The sequence below is a fragment of the Rana temporaria genome, chromosome 6 (assembly GCF_905171775.1).
Source record: "Rana temporaria chromosome 6, aRanTem1.1, whole genome shotgun sequence".
Lineage (NCBI taxonomy): Eukaryota > Metazoa > Chordata > Amphibia > Anura > Ranidae > Rana > Rana temporaria.
This window is the reverse complement of record NC_053494.1, coordinates 142305629-142333224: the sequence shown is the minus strand read 5'-3', so window position 1 is coordinate 142333224 and position 27596 is coordinate 142305629. Positions and strand designations below refer to the sequence as shown.

At 41.9% G+C, this 27596-nt stretch overlaps 1 protein-coding gene across 1 annotated transcript in view; it reads right to left on the bottom strand.

The window, feature by feature from the left end:
• Positions 1 to 24305, bottom strand: part of SPAG16 (sperm associated antigen 16) — a 1251920-nt gene extending 1227615 nt beyond the window's left edge. Inside the window, exons 1-2 of the mRNA XM_040357476.1 lie at positions 24191 to 24305; positions 11145 to 11191 (exon numbers count right to left, since the gene is read on the bottom strand). Of these exons, the coding sequence (XP_040213410.1) occupies positions 11145 to 11191; positions 24191 to 24224 (81 nt within the window). The 5' untranslated portion in view covers positions 24225 to 24305. The remainder of the gene's footprint in view (positions 1 to 11144; positions 11192 to 24190) is intronic.
• Positions 24306 to 27596: the final 3291 nt, after the last annotated feature.

The window sequence follows — 27596 nt, the reverse complement described above, 5'->3', positions numbered from 1 at the left end:
ATGCACGCCCCAAATCCAGAAGGGAAGACAAAAAGGAGTCTCTATACTTATCTCTAAGCAGACTCCATTTCAGATACAGGACACCATGCTAGACCCCAGCGGTAGATATATTTTCATCAAAGGGAGACTAGAAAACCATCCAATAACAATTGCCAATGTTTATGCCCCAAACTCGGGACAAGTAGCTTTCTTTCGCAAGATTAAGGAACTTTTGACGACATTTGCCACTGGTGCTCTAATCTTGGGGGGAGATTTCAATATCCCCTTAAACCCCCTCATAGACACCTCAAATGGAGCGTCGAGCCTTCCTTACAGGGCACTGAGACAAATTAAGATCCAGCTAAAGGACTTGATGCTTCATGACACCTGGAGAACTCTGTTTCCTCAAACTAAAGATTTCACCTACTTCTCTTCCATCCATCAAAAATACTCTAGAATTGACTATTTCTGTATATCACAACCCGACTTAACCCTTTTGAAAGACGCAACAATCGAACCCATGACGATTTCAGATCATCACCCTATAACCGTGACGTTGAATTTCCCTGACAAAAAAACTGTGACCAAAACGTGGAGACTCAATTCCGTAGTACTTAAGGACCCAATAGATGTACTTGAGCTAAGAGACAAATTAATAGATTACTTCTCAAGAAACGAAAACGACGAAACCTCTACACTAACCCAATGGGAGGCGCACAAGTGTGTTATCAGGGGTGAATTCATCAAGAAGCTAGCTAAAATAAAAAAGGAACGCCAATCCAAAATTAAATCCCTGGTAGACCAGATTCATGCACTAGAAATAACACATAAAAGAAACACTGCGGTATCAACACTTGACAAGCTGACCAAAACGAGAATACTTCTGACAGAAGAACTGAATCTGAAAACAAAAAGACAATACATATTGAGACATAAGATATACTATGAACAGGGAAATAAGAGCGGGAAACTGCTGGCTAAGGCAGTACAGAGTAAAAAAATAGCTTCAACTATACATCAAATTAGGGATAATCAAGGGAAACCACATTCCACTAATGAGGAGATAGCTAAGCAGTTTGAAATTTACTATCAATCTCTCTACAACCTCCCGTCAAACCCTAAAAGCCCCCAGAACTCAGACGAAAGAACCAAGCTAATCCAGGATTTCCTAAGACAATATAGCCCACCCAAAATATCTAGTGACAAAGCCCAGGAACTTGAAGCCCCTATATCTGGACCGGAATACGACAAGGCCATAAAAGAAATGAACATAGGCAAGGCACCAGGCCCAGATGGTCTACCCCTACAATATTATAAAACGTTTAATGACATTCTGAAACCAAGATTCCTGAGAACCTTCCAAACATTAAACTCGGTACACCAACCTCCCAAACAACTATTGGAAGCCCACATTACAGTACTACCCAAAGAAGGTAAAGATGCAACACTAGTTACAAACTATAGGCCCATTTCCTTAATAAACGTGGATGTCAAGATCTACGCTAAAATACTAGCCAATAGACTGCTACCCCTCCTCAATTCCTTCATAAATCTTGACCAGGTGGGGTTTATCCCAGGTAGAGAGGGACGAGATAACACAATTAAAGCACTAAATATAAGTCATTGGCTAACTTCCAATAAAAAACAAGGATTTTTTCTGTCATTAGATGCCGAAAAGGCGTTCGACAGAGTGGCATGGGACTTCATTGATGCAGTACTAGAACACATAGGCATTCTACCCCAAATGAGAGCTTATATCAAGGCACTTTACATCAACCCAACAGCAAGAGTACGAGTAAATGGCCACCTGTCGAACACCTTCAAATTAAATAACGGTACGAGGCAGGGCTGTCCCCTATCCCCTTTGCTCTTCGTTCTCACCCTAGAACCACTTTTAAACAGAATCCGAGCCAATCCAAAAATCAAAGGAATCGAAATACAAAAAAATACCTATAAAATAGCCGCCTTTGCGGATGATATGCTCCTTTTTCTGTCAGAACCTCACATCTCCATACCCAACTTACTACAAGACCTGGAAAACTTTAATCTACTTTCCAACTTAAAGATTAATCACTCAAAATCAATGGCCCTAAACATTTCACTCACATCAAAAGTTGTAGAGCAGAGTAAAAGAAAATTCCCGTTCACCTGGGCCAAGCACAACATAACCTATTTAGGAATAGAAATCCCCTCCAATTTAAAAGACCTCTTTAAACTCAATTTCCTGCCGATACTAAAAGAAACACATGAGGACTTAAAAAGATGGAATTCTCTAAACGTTTCATGGTTTGGTAGAGCTTCCTTAATTAAAATGACAATACTGCCTCGATTCTTATATGTAATGCAAACAATACCCATTTTCATACCCGCGTCCTTCTTTTCATCTTTCCGAAAGGCCTGCTCCACTTTTATTTGGAGGGGGAAATCCCCTAGGATCAAACTTTCCAGACTATATCTACCAAAAAACAAGGGGGGAATAGCATTACCAGATCTAAAGAAATATCACCAAGCAACCCTCCTGTCACGGATTGTGGACTGGAATATACACTCGAAGGTCAAGGATTGGGTGGCATTGGAACACATGCAATCCATTCAAGATCTTAGCACCCTACCATGGATTCACCCCAAATTCCATTCAAAGGGTATCAAATCACATCCTCTCATAGGCCCTACATTAAGCGTCTTCCACAGCACCTTCAAACCCACTAATACAACCCCCTGGCTCAGCCCCTTAACGACACTAAAAGACAACCCGGATTTTCCTCCGGGACTCGAGAAAAACTTTCTACTAAACCATTGGCCACACAAACAAATATTTTCCTGTTTTTGAAGAAGTGTCGGGAGAGTATTATCTAGAGAAGATCTGAACGAAATCATCAAACCCTTTCAAATCCCACACTGGAATTATATCCAAATCAGACACTACCTGACCAGGACCGAGACTGCACATTTCTGGACAAGACCTCTTACTAAATTAGAGGACCTTTGCACAAAAATAACCCCGCACAGGCATATAATATCGACCCTATACAATTCACTGTTTGAGGACAGAACGGACTTTTCCAGCTCCTCATGCCAGAAATGGGAAAGAGACATTGATGCATCTTTAACTGATGAGAATTGGGAAAAAATCTACACATACGCGCATAAAGGTTCATTAAATGTGGCCACACAAGAAGGCAGTTTCAAAATAATTACCAGATGGTATAGAACCCCCTCAATTCTCCACAAATTTTCCCTCCAGCTCTCTGACAGGTGCTGGAGATGTAAACAAGAGGAGGGATCGATGCTCCATATCTGGTGGTCTTGCCCATTGATTCAAACTTTTTGGAAGTCAGTTCACGAAACCATTATATCACTCTCTCCTGAAACTATTGAATTCAATCCAGCACAATACCTTTTGCACTTTAACTCCCTGCCAAGAAAACGTTACCTGAAATCGCTACCAATGATTATGATTAACGCAGCACGTCAGTGTGTCCCTTCCCACTGGTGCACGACTACTATTCCGTCCAAAATAGAATGGTTTAGGAGAATAAACAATATAGAAAAAATAGAAGAACTCATAAGTATATCTCAAGAGAAAATACTGACATTTTCAACAACATGGCATAACTGGATGGTTTTCAAAGAATCTCAGACATATAAAATAATTATGCAGTAAGCGATAATGACTCCCTTGGCAAGGCTATTGATTATCCTGAAAAAGTAGAATAAATTCAGTAATAAACTATCCTAATTCAGAAATACCATAATATGCTTCCTCCCCCCCTCCCCTTCTTTTTTTTTTTTTCTCTCTTCTCTCTTTCTCCCATTCCCCTTCCCTTCCCCCACCCCTCTACTACCTCCTTTCAACCCCTAAGGTAATACCCATTCCAACATCTTACCTACTGGTTGAAATAGTTAAAAATCTAACAAAAAATGAGTCTTCTCTATGGTGAAATCTACGGTTTACAATGTTCATACCTTCTTGGCTTTGTTTTCCCTTTCTTTTTTACGGATCTCTCTGCTTAATGATTACACGCTATCAAAGGATTGCAATGTAAGACACCATTAGTATTGTTATTTCTCGACATTGTAACCTTATGTCGTATCTTTGTTATTGTGAATGATTCACTTTGTTATTCTGTCATTATCTTATATAAGCTCCTAATAAAACTTTATGAAACAAAAAAAAAAAAAAAGAATGGTTTGAATATCTCAGTTTAAAAGTGTATTGGTAGTTATAACGTTTATGAAAGAGAGCAGATTTTCAGACATATGTTAGATATTTAAAATATTTTACACCACTGTCACTTATTGCATGCGTGTGTGTGTGTTACCCAACATGTCACGCTTCAAAGTTGCGCCTGCTAATCTCCATAGGCGACATTTAAAAAAAAAAAAAAAAAAAATTCTACAGGTTGCACGTTTCGAGTTACAGAGGAAGTCTAGGGCTAGAATTATTGGCATCACTTCAACGATATCTCACATATGTGGTTTGAATACCATTTACATATGTGGGCACTACTCACGTATGTGTTCGATTCTGCACGCAAGTTCAGCGGGACTAGGCGTGTTTAAAAAAAAAAATTCCTTAGTTATTTTACCTTTTATTTTTACACTGTTCATTGGGCTTTAGTGAAGTTTTGACGTCGCTTCCGCCCTGCAATGATATGGAGGGGCATGCCAAGCCAGGGACAGGATTCAAATCGCCTCAGCTAGTAAGCGGCGGAGGGCCCCGGAGAGCAGCGGGAGGGGTGGACCTCTCCCACCACAGATAAATGTGATCTTGCGGCAAAACCGCTGCAGAGACCACTTTTATCTTTAAGCGGACTGCCTGCTGACGAAGCGGATACTGGGGTTATGCTAGCTACTACCATAACAATGGTTTTCCTCTTCAAAGTACCAACGTAAAATGACAGCGGGCGGTCCGGAAGTGGTTAACCCATTTACAGCCAGAGCTGTTTTTTTTCCCCCACACATTAAAAAAAAAAAAATAGTTTTAGGCCTGCAGAATACATAAAACGACCCAAATATTATAATTTTTTTCCGAAAGCAGACACCCTAGAGAATAAAATAGTGGTAGTTCCAATTTTTTTTTAGGTCACACAATATTACAGCAAAGGTCTAGGAAACACAAAATTAAAAAATAAAAACAAAATGTAATGTTTAAAATCCAGTAATACACGGTCTCACCCCGCTCTGCACAGCTCAGTTGCTCTCTATTTTTAGGAATGTGCTGAATTTGTAGGTGCTGACAGCCTTTTTACTGCTGCTCAGGGTCTCTGGGCTTCAGAAAAATGGCAACCTCCATGAAGAAGAAACAGGAGCAATGCTGAAGGCAATATACAGCACACACCAATTTTGGTAGCATAATTACTAATGTGTTCCTTGCTAAAGAACATTATTTTTATCAAGCTGTTATGGAAAATTCCACTTGTATTGCACAATGCAAAGACAGTGTTCTAATACTACAGATTTTTGTATCCAGCAGTTTATAGAATTGCAAACCAAAATAGTTGATTTCATTCTGGTTGCCAAGGGTTACTCTGTTTTGCTCCGTCTTACAGTGCCTTGCGAAAGTATTCGGCCCCCTTGAACTTTGCGACCTTTTGCCACATTTCAGGCTTCAAACATAAAGATATAAAACTGTAATTTTTTTTGAAAAAACAACAAGAGGGACACAATCATAAAGTGGAATGAAATTTATTGGATATTTCAAACTTTTTTAAGAAATAAAAAAAACTGAAAAATTGGGCGTGCAAAATTATTCAGCCCCTTTACTTTCAGTGCAGCAAACTCTCTCCAGAAGTTCAGGGAGGATCTCTGAATGATCCAATGTTGACCTAAATGACTAATAATGATAAATAGAATCCACCTGTGTGTAATCAAGTCTCTGTATAAATGCACCTTCACTGTGATAGTCTCAGAGGTCCGTTTAAAGCGCAGAGAGCATCATGAAGAACAAGGAACACACCAGGCAGGTCCGAGATACTGTTATGGAGAAGTTTAAAGCCGTATTTGGATACAAAAAGATTTCCCAAGCTTTAAACATCCCAAGGAGCACTGTGCAAGCGATAATATTGAAATGGAAGGAGTATCACCACTGCAAATCTACGAATACTTTCGCAAGGCACTGTATATAAAATGTAAAACTTCAACTACAGTGTGAACATAAAAATACCGTACATAAACATTGTAGATTGTAAACAGAAATGCAGACTTAAATTGTATGTTGAGTCACTATACAAATTCTATAGTCCAGCAGGTAGGCCAGACAACACCAGTTGTGGATTCAGTTCAGAAAGGGCACGGCGTTGTGAGTCCAAATAGGCATTTAAAGAGCACACAGTTACTGGGCAATCAAAAATAATATTTTTGCAAAATTGTAATTAAGTCATGTCACACTATTGGGGGTTTTCCTTTATCTTTTCTTGATCTGGAGAATATTGGCCATTGAGGAGTAATATGTGAAGAGACATATTTGGAAAATATGTCAAGTCATTTGAGACTTCATTAGGGTTTAAAGTTCTATATTTCTGGTGAGTTATTCTGGCACACACAGGAAAGAAGGCCATTATTGCACAGTGGTGTTTTATTATGTCTTGGAGAACACAGGATACATTTTTTTCTGAAAGTGTTTAACAGTGGTGATTTATAAAAAGTTACATTTACAATTTTCCCTTTTGTAAATTTTTCAATTTACTGAAGATCTTTATATGGAAACCCCTTTTTAAAATTGGACTTTAGTCCCTAACCACTTTTACATTACAGATTTACACTATTTCGGCTATTTGTACAATTGATGGCATTTGTCTACTTCTAGTGGGATAAAACATGGGAATTTTGCACATACAGTAGAGATATGTCCTGAAAATGTTTTTTTTCCTATTTTATGCTGAAATATAATATATTTTAAAATTATATGCAACCCCGACATTTTATCTCTCTGATATGGGTCTATGTTTACATATTCTTTACATATTCTTTTAATAAATCCAGCTCTCTTTGCATAGTCACCTTTGTATGAAATACCTGTGATCCTGCCAGTCTTCCCGCGTTACCGTTCCAAACTGACCATGACAGGACATGCAAGACTATCTATCCCAGTTTGTTTCTTTGCATTCTACTTGGGGGCACAGCCTGCCTCCAGTGTATGTATATGTATGTATATATATATATATATATATATATATATATATATATATATATATATATATATATATATATATATATATATATATATATATATATATATATATATATATATATATATATATATATATATATATATATTTATTGTGGAAATTAAAGATTAATTCCTAGATTAATCGTTAATTTTTTTGATCGATCAAAATTCTTTTGATCGGTATTAGTGGTGCAACGGATCGTAAATGAACAGGTCACCATATTCGGATCAGCACACCACGTGATCCGCGGAGCTCTGCTGCTGCCTTGGCCATAGGAAAGGCTGCAGGTTCGGCCTAGCTCCCGGAGTGGCGGCCATATTGGTCCACCCAGCGGCGGCCTAGGTGAGCGTCATTACCCAGCCTCAACTGCTCGTGTTCGGCCGGCTTCTCTGGTAAGACTAAGCAAGAACCAATCTTCCTATACAGTGGGGGAGATGTGGACCATATTACAGTGTGGAGATGTCTGTGGATTACAGTGGGGAAGATGTCTGTGGATATTACAGTGGGGACTATATATAGTGGTGATCCGAAAAATGTATGTGCGTTAGAATTAAATCGAAAAAAAGGAAGGGGTTTAAAGTAAATTCAAAAATAATCCTAAAACAAAGAAATGAATAGAAAAGTTTAAAATTTTATTAAAAATACAATTGAATTTGATTATTTAAAAAAAAAGGGGACAAAGCTCAAAAATGTATTCAGGCACGGCTCTCCAATTCCCAGATCCATCTGGTTTCTGGTTGGAGGACCACTTGGTCAAAATTGCTTCTCGTTGAATTCTGAGGTATTACCTCCAGTACCAAACATTGTAGACAAGTGGGATCCCTATTGTGCTGCAGACATACACGTCTCTCTAAAAGGGGCTTTGAAATTATATACATCTACTTCATAAATGTGCTCCTGAATTTGCTTGGATGGCATTGCCGACATAGAACACCTTACAGGAGCATACAATAACATATATGGCCCGACGTATTACAGTTAGCCTTCTGTCTGCATTTTAAATGTCCTCCGCCCATTCTGGGACAAACCATCACCCATAGCACCAAATTCAAAAGTCTCGCAGTCACTTTTGACACCCACATGACAATTGATGCACAAATAAGTTCAGTAGTCAGCGGATCCCACCATCTGCTGCGCCTGCTACGTAGACTCGTTCCCTTTATCCCGAAAGAAGACATTGCTGTCGTGGTGGGAACGATAATCAACTCCAGACTCGACTATGCAAACGCCCTTTACCTCGGTCTCCCAAAGTACCAAATGACTCGTCTAAAAGTCATTCAAAATACGGCGGCACGACTTGCGACTGGGAAAAAACCATGGGAATCAATCTCGTCCTCCCTGAGATCCCTTCACTGGTTGTAGTAAAAGACAGAATTACATTTAAGGCACTTTGTCTGACGCATAAGTGTGTTCAAGGAAGTGCCCCCCAATATCTATGTGAAAAATTAAAATGCCACAACCCCCATCACGTTCTCCGATCCACCAACCAAAAACTACTCGATACCCAAGGCCAGATTTAAGTCCAAAGGAGAACGAAGATTTTCAGTCCAAGGACCTAGACCTTGGAACGCACTACCAACCAGCATCCGAATGGAGGTGAATCACTAGGCCTTCAGAAAAAAATCAAAACCCATCTATTCTGAAGGCAAAAATACAGTAGGTAATGGATACTAAGCGCCCTGAGGCGATTCAGTTCGCATGTGCTGCGCTATATAAGTTTCTCACTCACTCACAGTTGGCAGAAGTTGGGAATCCCCATCATGTATCCACCAACTTTGCAATTACCACATGCGGGCATGCCTGCCCGCCCTAATTGAACGATTTAATGGTTTCCAAGAAACACCACTGTATACCAAAAGATCATTTAGAGAAAGGACCCTCCTATAGATCAATAGTGGTCTCTGCAAAACAAATTTATTTACAGGAGGTATCCTCTCTCAGGAGGTGCCAATGTGAGGAACAAATATCCCTCACCTTGTTCACCCTTTGAGAGTATTGTACACTCAATCTCGTAGGAACCATACCTGTACTTCACAACTCTTGTTTGAAAATTAGGGTTTCCATCTCACTGTCCCTGGCTCTATTGTATGCCTTTGCAAGACATTTTTTGTTGTAACCGCTACCCCGAAAACAATTTCTCAGGACTTTAGCCTCCTGTTCAAAGTCGGCAATATCTGTACAATTACCACGTGCCCTCAAATATTGACCAACCAATATGTTTTATCAGTGTTTTTGGGTGGTAACTTTTCGCGTGAAGCAAACTATTTGTTGCAGTTTACTTCCTGTACAATTTTGTTTAAAATGTGACCATCAGTCAACATTACCATCCGATATAAAAACGTTATGCTATCCTTACTGTATTCACATGTGAACTTGAGGTTATAGGGATTATAATAAAATTCTCCTCCTTGGATCCTGCCCACAACAATAGGACGTTGTTATACCTGTACCAGGACATAATCCTGGACAGGCACACAGACGATGCCCCCCCAATCGAACAACCAAGTTTACCAGTCCCCCAGGTATATGTTGGCATAAGCCAGGGCACACTTAGTACCCATAGCAGTGCCCTGGGACTGGAAAAAAAAAACTGGTAAATTTGTTGTTTTTAAGGAAGAATTCCAAAAGTTCTATAATGAATCTGTTGTGGGGTCACTTATTAAGCGGCCTATTACTCAAAATGTTATTAATAGTCTGCAGACCCCGTGTATGAGGTATAGAGGAGTACAATGCCTCTATATCCAGAGTGACCAACAAGGTATTCGGGGGCAATGTCAATGTGAGGCATCCTTTACATATGAAAATTGATTAGCCACAAACTCCTGCAAGATCCCATTAATACAATCACTCACCTTTTCCTTGAATGACCCCACTCCCCAAATGATCAGATGACCAGGGGGGTCAATCACAGATTTGTGAATTTTAGGAAGTGTATACAAAACTGGTATTATAGGGTGATCAACTTTATGAAACTCAACTGTCTCTTTGTCAATGAAGTTATTTTGATGGGACGTATCAATAAGCTCAAAAAGCTTCTTCTGGTCTTTCATAATATTTATATTGGGTGGACAAATCATTGTCAAAGTCTACAATCAAAAGAAGAAGACTTCATGAGAGCAAATACAGAGGATTCACCAAAGGGTGCACACTATTCAAAAGCCTGAAGAATAGAAAAGCCAGATTAGACTTTGCCAAAAAACATCTAAAAAAAGCCAGACCAGTCCTGGAAAAGTATTCTTTGGACGGATGAAACTAAGATTAATCTGTACCAGAATGATAGGAAGAAAAAAGGCATGGAGTAGGCTTGAAACAGCTCATGATCCAAAGCACACAACGTCCTCCACCTGGTGAAGGCAGTGTGATGGCATGGGCATGCATGGCTTCCAGTTGCACTGGGTAAATGGAGTTTATTGATGCGACAGAAGCAGCCGGATGAATTCTGCAGTGTTTAGTGATATACTGTCAGCCCAGATTCAGCCAAATGCACCAAAAGTTGATTGGATGGTGCTTCACAGTAAAGATGGACAATGGTCCAAAACACACTGCAAGAGCAACTCAGGAAGAAAAAGAAGTGGAATATTCTGAAATGGCAGAGTCAATCACCTGATCTCAACCCAATTGAGCATGCATTTCACTTGCTGAAGGCAAAACGAAAGGCAGAAAGGCCCCCAAACAAAGAACAGCTGACAGCAGCTGCAGTTAGAGCCTGGCAAAGCATCAGAAAGGAGGAAAAACATTCTTTGGTAAGCCCATGGGTTCCAGACTTCAGGCAGTCATTGCCAGTAAAGGATTCTGGTGGCATACAGAGCCAAAAGTATGAAAAGTGTGCCTGTGTCCAAATATATATGGACACAACTGTATATATATTTCAGAATGTGTTTTTACATGGTAAAGGTTCACATAAACGTTAAACTTTTACATATTTGTTGATTTATGTAATCTATGTTAAAAAATAGAATAAAGAATGTACAAAAAAAGCAAGACACCACTCACCTCTTCATATTGGTAGCCATCTTCAGATCCCTCAGTGATGGTAATGTCTACAGTAGTATTAAGGAACCAAACCAAAATAAACTAGGATGATTTTTTCTTAATTTTAGAAAAACATTCACAACATCAGCACTACGGGTAAACAAGTATATACAGTATTTACTAGGTTATAGTCAATATAGAGACTTCCTATATGTTTAGAGGAGGAAATCTTAGTTAACTTTTGTTAGGACAGACAAAAAAAGGAAACAATTTAATGTTCAGCGATTGGTAGGAGTTTCTACACATTGTGCTTTGTCTTTTTAAAGTAGAACAATAGGCTACACCACCCACCTTGTAAATATACTTGCAATAAAAAATCACAATCTACATACCTTTTTTAAAAGTTTATCTATCCTGTCATAGCATGTGACAGCAAAGCTCTGTCTTCATCCCCTGTGCATCTTTGGAGGGCCAACAACACTGCTGAATTTCTGCTGATCCCGAAGTCACCCGTCAGTGCCTACAGCCCTAAAACATTGTTAGCCAGGAGGGTGTTCACGCCCACCAGCCATAAAAAAAAAAGTGGGATACAGAGTTTTTCAGTCACTTGACCACAGAAAAAAACTTTATTTTTTTTTTCTAATTTCACTTAAAGAGTGTTGGTGGGAAAACAAAAAAAAAACAAAGTGGCCCATCGAATCTGCCCTTAATGGAGATTTCCCATTCCTCTGAATAGATTTACTGAAAGCCCCCATTTACAATTAAGCATTTTTCTGCTCATTTTCTTACGACCGATTAAGCCTTACTATATAGAAATCCCACTCTCTCCAATTGTCTCTGTTCAAACATGTAAAAATATATAAGCTTTTCTGAGCCTATTCAGGCATTTTTGATCCTACCGATTTCAACGAGAATGCCTGCTTTTAAATGTGTTTTTATAGATTTTTACCCCTCAAAAAAATCCTTTGTTCCTTTAGAACAGCTTTCTTCAGTTTGCCCTGCCCAGGAAACAAACACCTGAAGTTCCATAGACCTATACAAGCAAAAACGCTTGTAAAAACACCTATAATATGCATGTAAAAAACACTTCAAAATTACCAGGAATTGCCTAGGTGTGAATGCAGGTTTAGACAGTTGTCACCCTTCACATCCTGTTGCAGTGAGACAGTTGTAAAATGTTGTGCTTCTGATCACTTTCTGTCCTAGGAATAAAGGTCACCATGACATGCACATTGGTAGAATAGTAGTAGGTATGCAGACAGTAATTACAACTAAGGCCGGCCCATACACAGTTCGAATCTCGGCCGGTTCAGCAGGAAGCAGGCAAGATTCAAACCTTTAATGGGCAGGCCGATTGTACCAAGTTGATCGATCCAACAAATTGTATACAACCAGCCTGCCAAATTCTCCCACGGCTATTGCTAGTGGCTGCTATAGCCGCTAGGGATAATCACTGTCTTCTCCTGGCAGGGACAGCTTCATCTGCCTGCCCCCGCTGGGAGCAGACAGTGGCTGGGCAAGAGGGATTTGCCCCATCAGCGCGGTCTGTGTTGATGGGGGAATCATGAAAATTTCTTTCAAATTTGCACCCTGCCTTAAAGTAGATGTAAACACCCATTTTTTTTTGTTTGTTTGTTTTATGTCACAATGTAGAGAATAAGATTTCCTATCATCTGTGCCCAGTCTTGCCACACAGAGTTAATCCAGCTCTGATCAATCATCTTTTATTGTTCAGTGAAATACAATAGACTTCCAGATAAAAACCAAAGTCCTTTCTTCTGAAAAAAAGTGCACAACTCACATCCCCTCCCCTGTGTTTTGATTAAATGTTTTCAAAATATGGGGTGAGTCACAGTTCAGTGCCATGAGAAAATGCAACAGTCATCAGAATATACATAGAGCTGGAGGGAAGAGGGGAGGGGGATGTGAATTGAGCACTTTTTACAGAAGCTGTGCATGTCTGCAAGCAGTGCACGAGATATGTAAATAACCTGTCACTCAAGCAAGGACTTTGGTTTTTATCTGGAAGTCCGTTTTATTTCCCTGAACAATAAAAAGAGGATTGCTCAGAGCTGGATTAACTCTGTGTGGCAAGACTGGGCACAGATGATAGGAAATCGTATTCTCTACATTGTGACATCAAAGAAAAAAAAAAACTTTAAGGCTTTACAACCACTTAAGTATGGTAGACCCATGAAGGGAGGTTTGCTGGTTCCAGTGAGGTCTTCAAGCCTTTACCTGTTACTCATGGGTTCTTCTTTGCCTCAATGAGAATTTTTTATTGTACCTTGGGAGTCGTCTTGACTGAGCGCCCACACACACGATACGATCGTTGGCCAACCGAGCATCTGATTTTTGTCTAAAGGGCGTGTGCCAGGATCGTGTCTTGCATAATAACGGTACACAATTGTCGTGCCACAAATACAAATGTAGTGACGCACTACGATAAATTTCAGCTCCTGAGCACCACCCTTTGTGTCCCTTATGCGATTTTCGTGTTTGGTGAGCATTGATTCCGAGCATGCGTGTTTGTACTGACCATACGAAAATCAGACAACAGACCGTTGTCCGCCGAAAATTTACTAGCATATCCTCCAACATTTGTTGGCCAAAAGTTGGACAACAATTGCCAAAGGGAGCGTACTAATGGTGAGATTTTAGGACAACAGTCTGTCAGCAGACAATACCCTGCCAACAATCGTATCGTGTGTACAAGGCTTTAGTCTAACCCTTCCTCACTGCATCAAAACAATGGCTATAAATGTGCTTTAAATGAAACATAGCATGCAACATATGACACCATACAGTTAACCTACATCACCAATCCTGATTTATAAGATAGGTAAAATGTTTTTTTAGACAAATGGTCTGTGTTCTCAACTTGTATGTAAATAACTTGGTTCCACCCACCCTATTTTGCATCAAGATAGTGCCAAACTGATAAGATGAGGGTACCTGGTCTTATGGTCATATGATGATCATGTGCTTTGTCTACAATCTCCCCACATTTACCATCAAGCTCAGTTCAGGAGATTTCAAAAGGCAGCAATGGCATTGTGAATTCAAGAAATAAGCTCTTTATATATGGTCTACATACAGTAAAACATTGGACTGCGAGCATAATTTGTTCCAGAAACATGTGTCTAATCCACAGCACTTGTATATTAAAGCAAATTTCCCCATAAGAAATAATGGAAACTCAAATGAGTCATTCCACAACCATTTATTCATAGGTTCTTAAGTTTATAGTCTATATAAAAAGATTATAGCGATGTGATCAGGTTGTGCAACCATAATAGGTCAATCCACAAATGGAAGCCTCCACAAGAGGATTAGAAGCAAAATCCAGCAGGAGCTACAGAGTATAAGAAGAGAAGAGAGACACCTCTAAGGTGTAGTAATATGTTGCTAAATTATGTACCTTGTAAGAAAAGAAATGGCTGCACATCCAGGAATTCCAATTGCCTTTTATTGTTCAAAGTGATGACACCAACACAAGGTCACGTAGACGCGTTTCACACAAACATCTTGTGCTTAATCATTACAAGTAGGTAATGATTAAGCACAAGATGTTTGTGCGGAACGCATCTACGTGACCTTGTGTTGGTGTCATCACTTTGAACAATAAAAGGCAATTGGAATTCCTGGATGTGCAGCCATTTCTTTTCTTACAAGTTTCCCACGGAGGCAGGCCAGGGCTGGCACTCTATGAGACATTCCACCTCAGGTTATCATCATACACCTGGAGCAGCGGCTCTTTCTTTGTATAAATGTTGTACCTTCATTAACCACTAGAGACTAGAGCCACTAGAGACTCGGGCCATTGACAAATGACGGCCACAAGGTGTCCCTACAGGGCCAGGAAGATGTCTATTGACGTCCTCGGCTCCTCTCGGCCACTGGGGGCGCGCAACCGGCGGGGCAGGAAGGGGGTATATGTGCCCAGTAAGCAAGTGGTTAAATGTAACCATATTTCTACACTTAGAGGCACCTCTCCTCTTTTATACTCAGTTGTGACATGACGCTACTTGTATATCAAGACATTGCTTGTATATCAAGTCAAAATTTATTTTAAAAGATAATCATTTTGCTTGTCTTTCAAAACGCTCTCAAACCGCGTACACACACGATCATTTTTCAGCATGAAAAAAACGTCATTTTTCAAAAACGTCATTTAAAATTATCGTGTGTGGGCTACACATCATTTTTCAGGTTCTGAAAAACAAAAAAAATAAAAAATTCGAACATGCTGCATTTTTTAACGTCGTTTTAAACAAGGTCATTTTTCAGGTTGTGAAAAATGATCGCGTGTGGGCTAAAACGACGTAAAAAACCCGCTCAGAAGCAAGTTGGGAGACAGGAGCGCTCGTTCTGGTAAAATTACCGTTCATAATGGAGTAAGCACATTCATCACGCTGCAACAGTCCGAAAAGCGCAAATCGTCTTTTACTAACACGCAATCAGCAAAAGCAGCCCAAAGGCGAATGAAACTTCCCCTTTATAGTGCCGTTGTACGTGTTGTACGTCACCGCGCTTTGCTAGAGCATTTTTTTAAAACGATGGTGTGTAGGCAAGGCCGTTGTAATGATGAAGTTGAGAAAACTTTGTTTTTTGGACATGCTGAAAAATGATTGTGTGTACGCGGCATCAAACCAAGGTTTTACTGTATATGTAATATGGCAGCTCCAAAATACAATTTTGCAAGGAATAAAATAAATGTTGAAATGGTTAATTATTTGCAGCTAGAGTCTTTTTAATGCGATCATAAAAAATGCAGAAATAACAGATTTTCATCTAAATTTTACAAAACGCTCCCATGTATACCTTGTTAATTTACTCAAACAAAGATTTTCAGGCATTATGTACAGTTCTGCAGAGATTTAGAATTACCATTTTAAAAAAATATATAAAAATCTAATGAAAAACAAAAATGCCATCTATTGAATCACGATATTTTGGAAAAAATGAACTATTTGGTGATGATAAAAAAATAATTATACAAAATTTAGAGCTTCAAAGCAACTCACACAAATGTGTAATTTCTTCATTTACAGTGTGATAATCTCCGTGCCGAGATCATCTGAATGCTAGCAAGCGGACAACAAACAGCACTTACTGCCTATAACAGCTAAATGAGCTCGCGCCGTCTAGCACCTGTGCTTTACACGATGCAGATGGCAAAACTGTTGCTTATCACAAGAATGCAGTAAATAGAGTAATAACATGTTTGAAATGGAGAACACTGAGGATTCTGAAGAGCGTATCCTACAATTAGAATTCATTTTGTGATTACAACTATTCCGTGATGAATCGTCTTTATAAAATCGTAGTGGGTATTGCGCTGTAGCCTGAAAATGTCTATCTAAGAAGCATCTATTGATGTTTGTATGGACTTGGCAAGACTCAGCGTTTATAGAGAACAGCGCTTACAAATTGCTTTCTCACCGCATAATTCAAATAGGATTGAAATGGAACACATTGCCAAAGTATTGCAGGAAAATCAACGAAAAAGTATGTGAATCCCTTGGAATGAACTGGTTTTCTGCTGTAATTTGCCATAAAATGTGATGTGACCAGAGCCTCATCTAAAATCAGAACAATAGACAAACAATGTGCGTATGCTGACAGCACACAAAGGATTACAATTTCTTGTTTCTTTGCTGAACACACCCATTAACCACATGCGGACTACCCACAGTACATATACCGTCGCAGGGCGACCGCTTTGTGCCAGATCACGTAGCTAGTACATGATCTGACACTTCTGGGGAGCAGCAGCGGGTACCGTGGACTTTATGTCCGCCTATTAGACAGTACTTGAAAAATGAGAGAAAGATGGATAGCCGCACTCCAAAGACCGTTGAGGTTGTCTTTATTAAACGAACAGCAAATACATCACAGGGTTACAGCAATAGAAACAAGGGAACAGCTGACGCGTTTCGCACTGGGTTAGTGCTTATTCATGGCTGGCCTAGTGCACTGCCAGCACCCTCGGTATCCTGAGCCAGCCTGTGATTGCATAGCAGACCCACCTGGAGCGGTGATTTATTTTCTTCTATTAGACTCGGCTTATACTCGAGTCACCTTTTTGCGCCTGATCTCCCGGACTTTGGGGACCCAATACCGGCCAGGTCTCCTGGACCCCAAACTTGCCACACATGTAGCCCCACTCTTCCTCTACAAGTGTGCAAAGTTTGTTGTCCGCAGGATCTACGGCCGGGGAGCACCGATTTTTCAAAGCCGGGCACCCCTTCCATAGACTCCCATGTTACATTTTTTTTTTTCTAGCATGCCATCAAGCATACTAGCGCGATCTACAGTACGCCTTTATTTTATTTTTTGGCGCCGTACTTACAGTTTACTGCCGTAGTGAAATTTCATGGGCGTTCCTATGCAGAGGGAAGATGATTGACGGCCGGCTATGGCGCGTCACGCTTCCCGAAGATAGCAGAAATAGGACTTGCCTCCTCACGGCGCCTGCGCAGTCAGATCCGATGTCTGTGCGCAGGCGCCGTATAGCGCCGTGAAGAGGCAAGTCCTATTTCTGCTATCTTCGGGAAGCGTGACGCGCCATAGCCGGCCGTCAATCATCTTCCCTCTGCATAGGAACGCCCATTCCCCGCGGGGAGTCTGAAACTTCACTACGGCAGTAAACTAAGTACGGCGCCAAAAAATAAAATAAAGGCAGTATGCTTGATGGCATGCTAGAAATGTGTTTTTAGGGTGAAACACCGCTTTAAACATTAGTCTTGTCGTGGACACAGTGAGGCATGGGCACAGTGAGGCATGCAGATAGACACCCTAGGCTTATCCTCGAGTCAATACGTTTTCCCATTTTTTTTTGTTGGTAAAATTAGGTGCCTCGGATTATATTCGGTTTGGATTATACTTGAGTATATACGGTAATATGATTTTATTTTTTATGGCCATTATTGGCACCTTTAGTGCATAAAAGGTAAAGAAAAATGCAGTCTGCAGTCTCTAACCATCTCTTGTACCATGTCCTCAGTCTCTAACATCATATCTGCAATCTGTTACATATACACACCGCTTTCAGTGCACCTCTAGCAGACATGGTACATGGTACATGAGATGGTCAGAGATTGCAGATATGATACAAAAGATCAATGCAGCCTCAGCAGTGGCCATCAGATGCAGCCTGCCTGTGCTCTGGGGAGAGGGAGACACAATGACACTGCCATGTGGGTGGAGCCCCACATTTTCTTTGAATTATGGCAGGGAGTAGAGGAGGAAGATGCCCAGCTCCCTGCCACAAAGAGAGCGAGGAATCAGGGGTCCAATAACATGTTACACCAAAAACATGGGTGCCTGCCAACAATCTAGCAGAATAATTGATAGCAATCTTTCTGGCGGGGTCTGTAATGCCATTTATTTCTATAGACCTCCTAGTATGGGCTTGTTAAAGGAGGTGTAGCCAAGTATTTTACATCTTAAAGTGGAGGTTCACCCAAAAAACTTTTTTTTTTTTAACATTAGATTGATGCTCGTTTTGTCAAGGGGAAGCGGGTGTTTTTTTTACAATCGAAGCAGTACTTACCGTTTTAGAGATAGATCTTCTCCGCCGCTTCCGGGTATGGGCTGCGGGACTGGGCATTCCTACTTGATTGACAGGCTTCCGACGGTCGCATACATGGCCTCACGATTTTCCGAAAGTAGCCGAACATCGGTCCGCAGGCGCCGTATAGAGCCGCACCAACGTTCGGCTTCTTTCGGCTACTCGTGACGCGATGTATGCGACCGTCGGAAGCCTGTCAATCAAATAGGAACGCCCAGTCCCGAAGACCATACCCGGAAGCGGCGGAGAAGATCGCTCTCTAAAACGGTAAGTACTGCTTCGATTTTAAAAAAACTACCCGATTCCCCTTGACAAAATGAGCATCAATCTAATGTTAAAAAAAAAATTTCGGGTGAACTCCCGCTTTAACTAAACTTGTATATAAAATAACCACTACAACATAAAAACTGTAATAACAAAACTGTATGCAAACCTTCCAACTTTAGAACTTGAGAAAGAGGGACACTTTAGGGAGAAGTAGACATGTCTCGCATAGCACGTCGCTGTCAAAAGTGGGTGTGGTTCAATTATGCTGAATTGGGCATGGCCTAATAGAGTCTGCGCCTACTTGTAGTATACAGGTATGCCACATTCCTCACACAATACTATTTAAATTACAGTGCCACAAATTAGGGACTTTAAGGCACGAACACAAGATCAGAAAATTGTACAAAAAATACTGCTTTCAAAACGATCGTACGATAATCTGATTGCTAGTACACAGCTTTCAAGAGCCGATCACAACAGTTCATCTGATATATTCCAAAGGGACAAACAAAAAAAATGTCTTGTATGATCTCAGATCATACAATGTTCGTTTACAGTAATCAGTACAGTTGTCGTCTAATAATACAATATATCACATCCAAATTTTTAGTCTGTTGTCCGAGAATTTTCATACCTTTTAGCAACCTCTTCATTTTCATCTATCACTAATTATCTTTTGGAGATGGAAAACGCTGTCAGAAGTGACTCATGCAGATAACAGAGGAATGAGGCAGGGGAGAGAAATCACACTCAGTGCTTTGGATTGAGACAAGTACACACTGTGCAGGGTCCGCCCTGTCAGAGCGTAGCTATCCTCTATGGGGGGATAGGATGAACACGGACCGTCGGTCCATGTTCATCTGATCCACAGACGGATGGAAAAATAGGTTTTTCCTCTGTCTGCAGAATTGGATCATAATGGGGACTGATGAGATCAGGTGTCAGCGGATATTCATCCGCTGACACCCGCTATCCCATGGGGGTACATGTATGTCCGTATTTCATCCGAAAACTGATGGATGAAATACGGACATACTGTCCGCACGTGTGAAAGGGGCCTTACTGGATAAAGCCATAGGTGTTTGGCCACCATGAGAGGAGATCTCTCATATTGGAAAGACTCTCGCTTAATGTAAAAGCAGGGATGATTTCAGGCATGTTAAGATCCTATTCCATGGTCACAGGCCTGTTCAGATCCTAGTCAAAACCCACAGGAGTAACCCCACCAGAAAGTGGTTCTTGTACTGGGCCAATCATAAGTGGCTAAGGCATTCCCTGCAGCTGTATGTATACGTGTGGCTGTTGAACAGGGAATGCTCTGGTCACAGATGCTTGGCCTGTACAGCCGACAGTTTCCTGGTACGGTAGGCTTACGCAAACAAGATTCAAACAGAAATCCAAACATGCCCCATCTCATCTGTACCAGTGATACAGGCCAGTACAGGCCAATCATCTGCAGCTACAACATTCCATGCCCCACAGCCATACATATACACTCCTGTTGTATATATGATTAGTGTGAACATGCTAGAAGCTCTACAGGACAGGGAAAGCTCTCTCTGAGAGTCGGTTCACACTAGTGCGATACGACTTCCAGCGCGACTTTCAGAGGCGACTCCGACACGACTTGAGCATGAACCACAGGGCGATCTGGGGCGATTTACAACACAACTTGAAGTCGTCTCCAGGACAGGAGACTTTCCAATGGCCAATAAAACAACAATCAGCTCTGGGAGAGGGAGGGGGAGGGAGGGGGGCAGGAGAGGCTTGCCTGAGAAATGTATGTTATCTTCCTGGAAAGTCGCTTCAGTTAAGACAGTGATCCGACTTCTGAGGCGACTTCCATTGAAATCAATGGGTACAAATCGCCTACAAGGCGGATTGAAGTAGTACAGGAACCTTTTCTGAAGTCGGATCGCCTTGAGTCGTGTGTATTAACACCGCTCCCATTCACTTCCATTGTTTTTCTCTACAGCGCGACTTGGGACGACTTGAGGCGACATGAAGTCGGATCGCAAGTCGCCCCAGTGTGAACGGCTCTAAGGTTAGCATCACACCATTACTTGTCCTGCATTCCATGTTTGCCCAGGCACAGCAGCCCATTTATTTGAATGATATGCTGTCCCTGTGGGAAATGCAGGAATAAGGTCCCCTATATTTTTCCCCAAGATGCACCCACACGGAACCGCATGGTGCTTTGTGCATCCGAAAACAAGCTGCATTTTCAGATGCGTGGGGGTGCCATTAAGGTGGTACCTACAGGCAATCCTATAGCAAGTAAAAAATTTGCACAGTTTAGGAGATATTCAGAGTGTATGCCGCCGATGAAGTTTCGGCATAAAGTGCTGGACCTTCAGAGCCCATGCCGTGCATGTGCGGGAGTCTAGTCCAGGGATCGACAAATCCCGGGAGCCAGGTCGCCATGGCGACTAGAAATAGTGTCCTGGCGACTTGGCTTGGAAGGTGGGCAAAAAAAGCTGGCGCCATCTGGTGGTGAGCCATTGGTATTACAAGTTATTACCACCAGATGTGAGCTGGCGCCATCTGGTGGTGGCCGTTGGTATTACAAGTTAAGCATTACAAGTTAAACAGCAATTCTAATGTCATTTTTCACTATTTTCACTGCCATCTTCTTCCCTCTAATTAGAACCCCCAAACATTATATATATTTTTTATCCCAACACCCTAGAGAATAAAATGGCGATTGTTGCAATACTTTCTGTCACGCCGTATTTGCGCAGCGGTCTTACAAGCGCACTTTTTTTAATTAAAAAATAAGACAACAGTAAAGTTATCCCCATTTTTTTTAATATTATGAAAGATAATGTTACGCCGAGTAAATTCATACCCAACATGTCACGCTTCAAAATTGCGCCCGCTCGTGGAATGCCGACAAACTTTTACCCTTTAAAATCTCCATAGGCGACATTTAAAAAAATCTACAAGTTGCATGTTTTGAGTTACAGAGTAGGTCTAGGGCTAGAATTATTGCTCTCGCTCTACCAATCGCGGCGATACCTCACATGTGTGGTTTGAACACCGTTTACATATACGGGCGCTGCTCACGTATGTGTTCGCTTCTGCGCGCAAGCTCGTCGGGACTGGGTGCGTTTTCTGGCTCCTAACTTTTTTAGCTGGCTCCTAGATTCCAAGCAAATTTGTCAACCCCTGGTAGTCATTACGCCCCCGGCCAATCCAGAAGGAAGACCAAGGCAAGATGTCAGCCCTCTCAGCGGTGACAGCGCTGCACTGGAGGGCTTTGTTCTAAAATAAGCTTCTCATAATGTGCTAGTATGCAATGCATACTATAGCACATTGTGACATTGCCTTGCAGGGTATTTTTTTCTCCATCTGCATTAAAGTGGTTGTTAACCCACCAACGTAACTTTACATTTTCCATTTTTACTGTAATGGTCCCCTGTGACTGCTTTCTAAAAAATAATGCTGTATATACATTGTTTACAGTGCGCTGATCTGCGCTCATTGACTCTCCACCTATCTCCTCTCCTCGGCCTGACAGATGCAGTGGGTGGGTCCGCCTCTCTCCTCCGGACTGACGTCAGCAATGGATCACCGGCCCCGCCCACTGCATCTGTCAGGCCAAGAGAGGAGATAGGCGGCGGGACAATGGGCACAGATCAGCGCTCTGTAAACAAGATATATACAGCATTATTTTTATACAGCACAGTCACTGGTGGCCATTACAGTAAAAAACAGAGATTGTATTACAAATAAACAGCAGCAAGATGGGAGGGGGCAGCAAGGACATGGAGCTGACAGGCAGAGAGGGGAGGGGGGAGAGGAGAGGACACAGTAGACATAGAGGAGGCTGCAGATGATGGAGGCACGTAAGCTGACAAAGGTGTCAGATATATATATATATATATATATATATATATATATATATATATATATATATATATATATATATATATATATATATATATTTTTTATATATTTTTTTTTTTTCCAACGTCTGGGGGGGGTGACAGTAGAAACTGTCAGGATCAGCCAGGTCTTACAGAAGATACAGTGGGCCAAATGACACAACATAGGTACAGGATTTCTTTTTTATTTTTGTTGGGTTAACAAACGCTTTAAGGTAAAAATGTCCTAGCAGTAGTATCTCCCACTTACCACTCTATATACTTACCTGAGTCCTAGCTCAATCCAGCGATGTGCTCGTCTGCAGCGGCATTTATGTGTGTTCCTCTCCTCACAGGACACAGAGGCAGCCATTGGTGCCTGCTGCTGTCAATCCAGTCCTGTGATCAGAGAGCAGGGGGCTGAATCAAGCTGTGCTGTGTGCATCCATTGACGCACACAGCCCAAACTTAAGAACAAGCCTGCAGGTGTACCCCTATAGCAAGTCAGTTTAAATGGGGAAACGCACAGAAGAGGAGGAGCAGAGTTCGCTTGTGGGGACCCCAAAAGAGATAAAGGAGGAGCAGAGATTGCTTGTGGGGACCCCAGAAGAGAAGAAGAAGGAGCAGAGATCGCTTGTGTTGACAACAGAAGAGAAGAAGGAGGAGCAGAGATCGCTTGTGGGGACCCCAGAAGAGAAGAAGGAGCAGAGATCGCTTGTGGGGACCCCAGAAGAGAAGAAGGAGGAGCAGAGATCACTTGTGGGGACCCCAGAAGAGAAGAAGGAGGAGCAGAGATTGCTTGTGGGAACCCCAGAAGAGAAGAAGGAGGAGGAGCAGAGTTTGCTTGTGGGGACCCCAGAAGGGGAGGTTCAGGGCCACTCTGTACATTACCATTGCACAGGGCAGGTAAGTATAACATAACATGTTTATTATTTAGAAAAAAAAATAAGCTGTTACAATGACTTTAAGAAACAATGGCACCCCTCAAGCATCTGTTAAAGAGCAGCGTGCAGGAAGGAAATACTAAAGGTCATTTTCAAAATAACCATTCCTGAGGAAAGCAGGCCCATGTGGTGCTGTCATTGCCTGTCCTTGGTGTCATATGATTTGTATCAGAGAGAAATGACCCGTACTAGGTCAGGGGGCTGTGTGCTGGGATTGCAGCATCATGGAGTCCAGGAAAGGAAGGAGGCAGCAGGTTTACATTGCAGTCATCACATTCCCACTGGAAGCTGCTGGACTCAGCAGTGATGCTCAAATCCCCGCCAGTCCCAATAGCCATATCCCCCACCCCAGTCCATGCCGCCCCCCTCCACCCATGTCCCGGTCACCGGGCTCCCACAAGCAGGGTAGGATACGTTCCAGGTAGAATTCGTCTCTGTCCCCTTCCATGGCTGCAGGTGCACGAGTTGCTGCGGTTGGAGTCTCTGCGTTGCCAGGTAACCGCTGCTGGATCTATAATCTCGCGAGACGCCTTCCCGGAAGAATATAAACGAGCAGGCGGCGTTCTGTAACTATGGCAACGGAGGACGCGTCCTGACACAGCGGCATGTTCGCTCCGGAAAATAGTGAACAGCTATTGGCGATAACGTTCTATCTTCAGTGACGTCAGCAGTTCTTTCCCAGTCCCAATTGGAACTCTGCATTGTCATTGCCACTGATTCCCCATCAACTCCAGATTTGCATCTATTTGTTTCTTATTCATGAACTGCTGCAATGCCCTTTTTTCTTTAGGCTGGATTCAGACCTATGCATTTTTTGTGTTTTTTGCATTTTGCCTATTTGCACCACAGTCCATTTAACATGGTTTCCTATTGAACACTTTCTGTAGTGCAAGTTTGCAAAAAACACTGAGGTGTATTCAGTAAGCAATTGCGTCTGCGTAACCATAGTTACGCAGCGCAATTGCTTAGTTGCGCCGGCGTAACGACTTTTCTGTATTCAGAAAACTTGTTACGCCGACTGCAGCCTAAGATAAGACTGGCATAAGGCTCTTATGCCGTCGTATCGTAGGCTGCATTCTTACGTTGGCCGCTAGGTGGCGTTCCCGTAGTGGTCAGCGTAGAGTATGCAAATTGCATACTAACGCCGATTCACAACCCTACGCGCGCCCTACGTACGCATTTTACGTCGTTTACGTTCGTTGGGTTCCGCGTAAGGCTGCTCCTACTATTAGCAGGGGCAGCCAATGCTAAGTATACCCGTCGTTCCCGCGTCGCGATGTTAAAAAAATTACGTCGTTTGCGCAAGTGAATCGTGAATGGTGCTGGACGCCATTTACGTTCGGGTTGAAGCAAATGACGTCCTTGCGACGTCATTTGCCGCAATGCACTTCGGGAAAGTTCCCCGACGGAGCATGCGCACTACGCTCGGCGCAAGAACGCGCCTAATTTAAATGATCCACGCCCCCTACGGGATCATTTAAATTACGCGCCCTTACGCCGGGCAGTTTTAATGAGCGCCCGCGCAAATTACGTAGCTACTGTTTCATGAATGAAGCGTAGCGCAGGTAATTTACGGAGGCGCAGCGTTAAAACGGTACGCTGCGCCTCCGTAACAGGGCGCATTTTGTACCTGAATCCACCCCACTAAAAATGGATAGGTGTGAATCCAGCCTAAATCCATGCACATCTGAGCTCAAAAGTGCTGCTTGTCCAGGTGTTTGCCTCTAAACTCCCCTCTATGTTAGATGTCCATGCACCCTATATAGGCGTTTCCAGGAGTTTAGAGGCAGCAAGAAAAACAGTCACGTTCAGGAGAGAAACTTTGAGCATAAAAAACGCCTGATAAGCCTAAGCACTACTACATGCATTAATACTTGACTGTTTTTTTTTTTCATTACAGTGGCCAGAATATATTCATATTCTTTCCAATAAAATAAAAAAGCGTCTAAATGTGTTTGCAAAAATGCACCTAAGGCTCATTTCTGCAAACACATTAAGGCGCTATTTTATCCTGACAGGAGAAAAATATTAAGACCCCTTTCACACTGAGGCAGTTTTCAGGCATTTTAGCGCTAGAAATAGCGCCTGAAAATTGCCTCCCATGCTGCCCGAATGTGAAAGCCCACTGGGGCGGTGTGCTTGCGGGACGTAGAAAAAGTCCTGCAAGCAGCATCTTTACAGCGCTGCCAAAACGCCCCTGCCCATTGCAATGAATGGGCAGCGCTTTGAAAGTGTCACAACATGAGTGTTTTTACCCCCTCTTTCGGCCGATAGCTGGGGTTAAATGTGCCTTGCTAGCATCTGAAAAGCTCCGCTTAAACAGCAGTAAGGCTGCATTCACACCTGAGCGACGGTCGTTCGGCGTTCGGCGTATTCATGCTTATTTGCGCGTTTGCATACAGCGTCGTCCGACGTTTTTGTACTTCGACGTTTTTTATTTTAGCCAATAGGAAAAATTATCATCTTTTCATCACTTGTTGCTATGTTGGTCGATATTTTTATCTTCTGCCTGGTTGAAAAGTTCTATTTATTAAAGCGACGAAACGCCCGTAGCAAACGCTCGTTGTCGCGCTAGTCGCTTGAATCGAGCGTTTCCATTACTTTCTATGGGAAATGGAAACGCTCAAATACGCGCGACAAAAAAGGGTCCGGAACTTGTTTGAGCTTCAGGCGTTCGGCGTCAGGCGTATCGGCGTGCAGATGTGAACCATCTCCATAGGGGATAATGTATTTTTTCCCCTCTAGCGTATTTGAGCATCGCGCTTCAGGCGACAAAACGCTCAGGTGTGAATGCAGCCTTAAGCATCGCTAAGACGAGCGTCACTTTACCCATAACGGTAAACTTTTTGAAGAAAATTTCCTCTCACTTCCTGTTTGGCGGGAAGGGGAAATGTGAGGGAAAATAACTGACAAGTACTGTAAACTTTCTTTAAAATTAGGAAAAAAAATTCTGCTTCAAATCTACTGCTCCTTTCATTAGCACCCATGATTGGTCATAGCAATCACATGAATACAGTGTATACAGTCATGAATGGTTTCCATGTAAATGAAAATGCAGTAAAAATAACTCCTTTTAACCACTTTAGCCCCAGGAGGATTTACCCACTTCCATTTTTTGCGATACGGCACTGCACCGCTTTAAGTAACAATTGCATGGTCATGTGACGCTGTACCCAAACAAAATTGATGTCCTTTTTTCCCCACAATTCTTTTGGTGATATTTGATCACCTCTGCGGCTTTTATTTTTTGCGCTTTAAACCAAAAAATACTGACAATTTTAAAAAATAAAAATTGTTTTACTTTCTGCTATAAAACATTCCCCCCCCCCCCCAAAAAAATGTATTCATCAGATTAGGCCAATATGTATTCTGCTACATATTTTTGTTAAAAAAAATCCCAAAAGGCGTATATTGATTCGTTTGAAAAAAGTTATTGCATTTACAAAATAGGGGATAGATTTATGGCATTTTTTTATTTTTTTTACTAGTAATGGCAGTGATCAGTGATTTTTAGCTGGACTGCGACATTGCGGCGGACAGATCGGACACCTAATTGACATGTTTTACACTTTTTTGGGAACCAGTGACATTATTACAGTAATCAGTACTAATATGCACTATTATTGTACTAATGACACTGGCAGGGAAGGGGGTTAACATCAGGGGCGATAAAGAGGTTAAATGTGTTCCCTGCAGGTGTTTTTTAACTGTATGGGGGACTGTGTGACTGGTGAAGCACACAGATCTGTGTGACCTCCCCTGGCAGAATAGAGATCTGCCTTGTTTACACAGGCAGATCCCCATTCTGTCACTGCGACAA